The 2,251-nt window shown below is 43.4% G+C and overlaps 1 protein-coding gene across 1 annotated transcript; it reads left to right on the top strand.

The window, feature by feature from the left end:
- Window positions 1-296: 296 nt before the first annotated feature.
- LOC309558148 (E3 ubiquitin-protein ligase TRIM39-like) lies at window positions 297-1,964 on the top strand. The gene has a single exon (XM_082261150.1). The coding sequence runs from the start codon at window positions 359-361 to the stop codon at window positions 1,928-1,930; it is 1,572 nt and encodes a 523-aa protein (XP_082117276.1). The 5' UTR covers window positions 297-358; the 3' UTR covers window positions 1,931-1,964.
- The last annotated feature ends 287 nt before the right edge of the window (window positions 1,965-2,251 follow it).

Genomic DNA, 2,251 nt, shown 5'->3' with positions numbered 1-2,251 from the left:
TTCGGCGCGACTTGCACGGACTTCATATAATGAATGTCTATACAAGTCGCTCCGAGGTCGCCCCGAACTAGTACAGGAGCCTTTTTCTAAGTCGGAGTGACTTGTGTCGCTCCTATTAGAACGGGTCCTGTAGCAGTCAATGGACCGCGACGGACCACGACTTGTCAGGTTGACAAGTCGCCTGACAAGTCGCGGTAGTGTGAATGGACCCTTAAAGTTCTGCTTTAGAACCCTCAGGTAAAAGACAATAAGTAAAAATTGCTTGACTTGGTTTTTTTCTGTCCTCTGTAGGGTTAACTTGTGAAGGCTCCACCCTCTTTATGACAACAGATGTCCTTTCTTCCTCCTTGCTCCCAGCATGGCGTCTGCTGCTCTAGGAGACGAGCTGAGCTGCTCCATCTGCCTGAACCTTTATACAAAGTCGGTGTCACTGAGATGTGGACACAACTTCTGCCGGGATTGTATTGTGACTGTTCTGGATACACAGGAGGGGTCTGGAGTTTATTCCTGTCCGGAGTGCAGAGAGGAGAATGTAGAACGTCCTACTCTGGAGAAGAGAAGAAAGCTGTGTAACATTGTGGAAAACTTCAGATCTACACAACCAAAGAAGGAGAACAGTGAGATCCTCTGTACGTATTGTGTGGATTCTCCGGCAGCAGCTATTAAGACTTGTCTGCATTGTGAGACTTCTATGTGTGATAAACATCTGACAGCCCACAACAGGACAGTAGACCATGTGTTGGTGGAACCCACCTTGTCCTTCAGTAATAAAAAATGCTTCATTCACAAGAAGCTTCTGGAGTATTACTGCTCTGAGGATGCCGTCTGTCTATGTGCGTCCTGCTGTCTGGTGGGAAAACATAAAGGACACGAAGTGGAACTTCTAGAAGAGGCTTTGGAGAAGAAGAAGGAGAAACTAAGAAATATTCTTGAAAAATTGACTATGAAGAGAGAGAAAACTGAGAATAAGATTCAAAATCTACAAGATCAGAAGAAAAGAGCACAAGAAAAAGCAGATGACGAGAAGAAGAGAGTCACGGCCCTGTTTGAGGATATCAGGAGACAGCTGGAGGTCCAGGAACAGAGAGTCCTGGGTGAGATCTCCAGGCAGGTAGAGGAGGTCTCATTGTCAGTCACTGATCTCATCAAACATTTGGAGATACAGAAGGATGAGCTGTCCAGGAAAATTGGCCACATTGAGAAGTTGTGTAACATGACCGACCCAATAATTGTCCTAGAAGATCAGGAATCAGATACAGGTGGTGAGAATTTGGAGGAATCTTCTGTTCGTGATCTGGATGACTTTATGATCTCTCTTGTTTTGCACAGATCTATAACTGATCTTATCACTGATATGCAATTAAAAAACAACTTCTGTAAACAGAATGTAAAATATTTGCTCCTGGATGAAAAAACTGCCCATAACTTTATGGCTTTATCTGATGATCTGAGAACAGCATCCTGCTTTGAAACACAAAAGATTAGACCAAAATTACCAGAGAGATTTACATTGTACAATCAGGTGATGAGTAGGGAGAGTTTTTCCCATGGGAGACATTACTGGGAAGTAGAGATTGGTGACTGTGGGGTACGGTATGTGGCTGTTTGCTATCCCAGTATAAAGAGAGATGGAAAGGAGTCTGGTATTGCGTATAACAATAAGTCCTGGAGTTTCTGCATAACGGAAAACGTATATTCATGTGTACATGACTCTCAATACCAGAGGTTAAACCTAAAGTCCCCTGTGCAGAGATTGGGATTATATTTGGATTATGAAGGTGGCCGTCTGTCCTGCTACCAGCTGAGTGACTCCATCACACATCTCCACACCTTCACCACCACCTTCACCGAACCCCTCCATGCTGCCTTCTATCTGAGTAGGGAAGCCCGGGTAAAGCTCGTATCTCCGGTGTTTTCTATAAAACTATAATTTCCAACATTTCTTCTTTCTATAATTTTGGCATTGATGCAAATATTAAAGAAACAATCTTGGAAAAAGATTAGCTAGGGCAATTATAGAATCATTAAACTAAGAACATAAATTAAAGCGGAGTTCCGGCTACAAAATCGTTACTTTAGATTTTGTGGCATCCGCTTCCTTATTGTCGCCTGTAAAAGAATTGGATATTCCCGTTTTTTTTTTTTTACTTACCTTGTTTCAGAAGAAAATATACTCACCTTTCCTTCAACTTCCTTCCTCCTCGGCCGCGGCCCACGCCGTCACTTCCTGTCCCGCAATGCGTCCTGGGAG

The sequence above is a fragment of the Pelophylax lessonae genome, assembly GCF_965119305.1.
Source record: "Pelophylax lessonae genome assembly, chromosome: 6".
In the NCBI taxonomy this organism is placed as follows: Eukaryota; Metazoa; Chordata; class Amphibia; order Anura; family Ranidae; genus Pelophylax; species Pelophylax lessonae.
The sequence above is the reverse complement of the archived record's forward strand: the minus strand, read 5'-3'. Positions and strand labels throughout refer to the sequence as shown.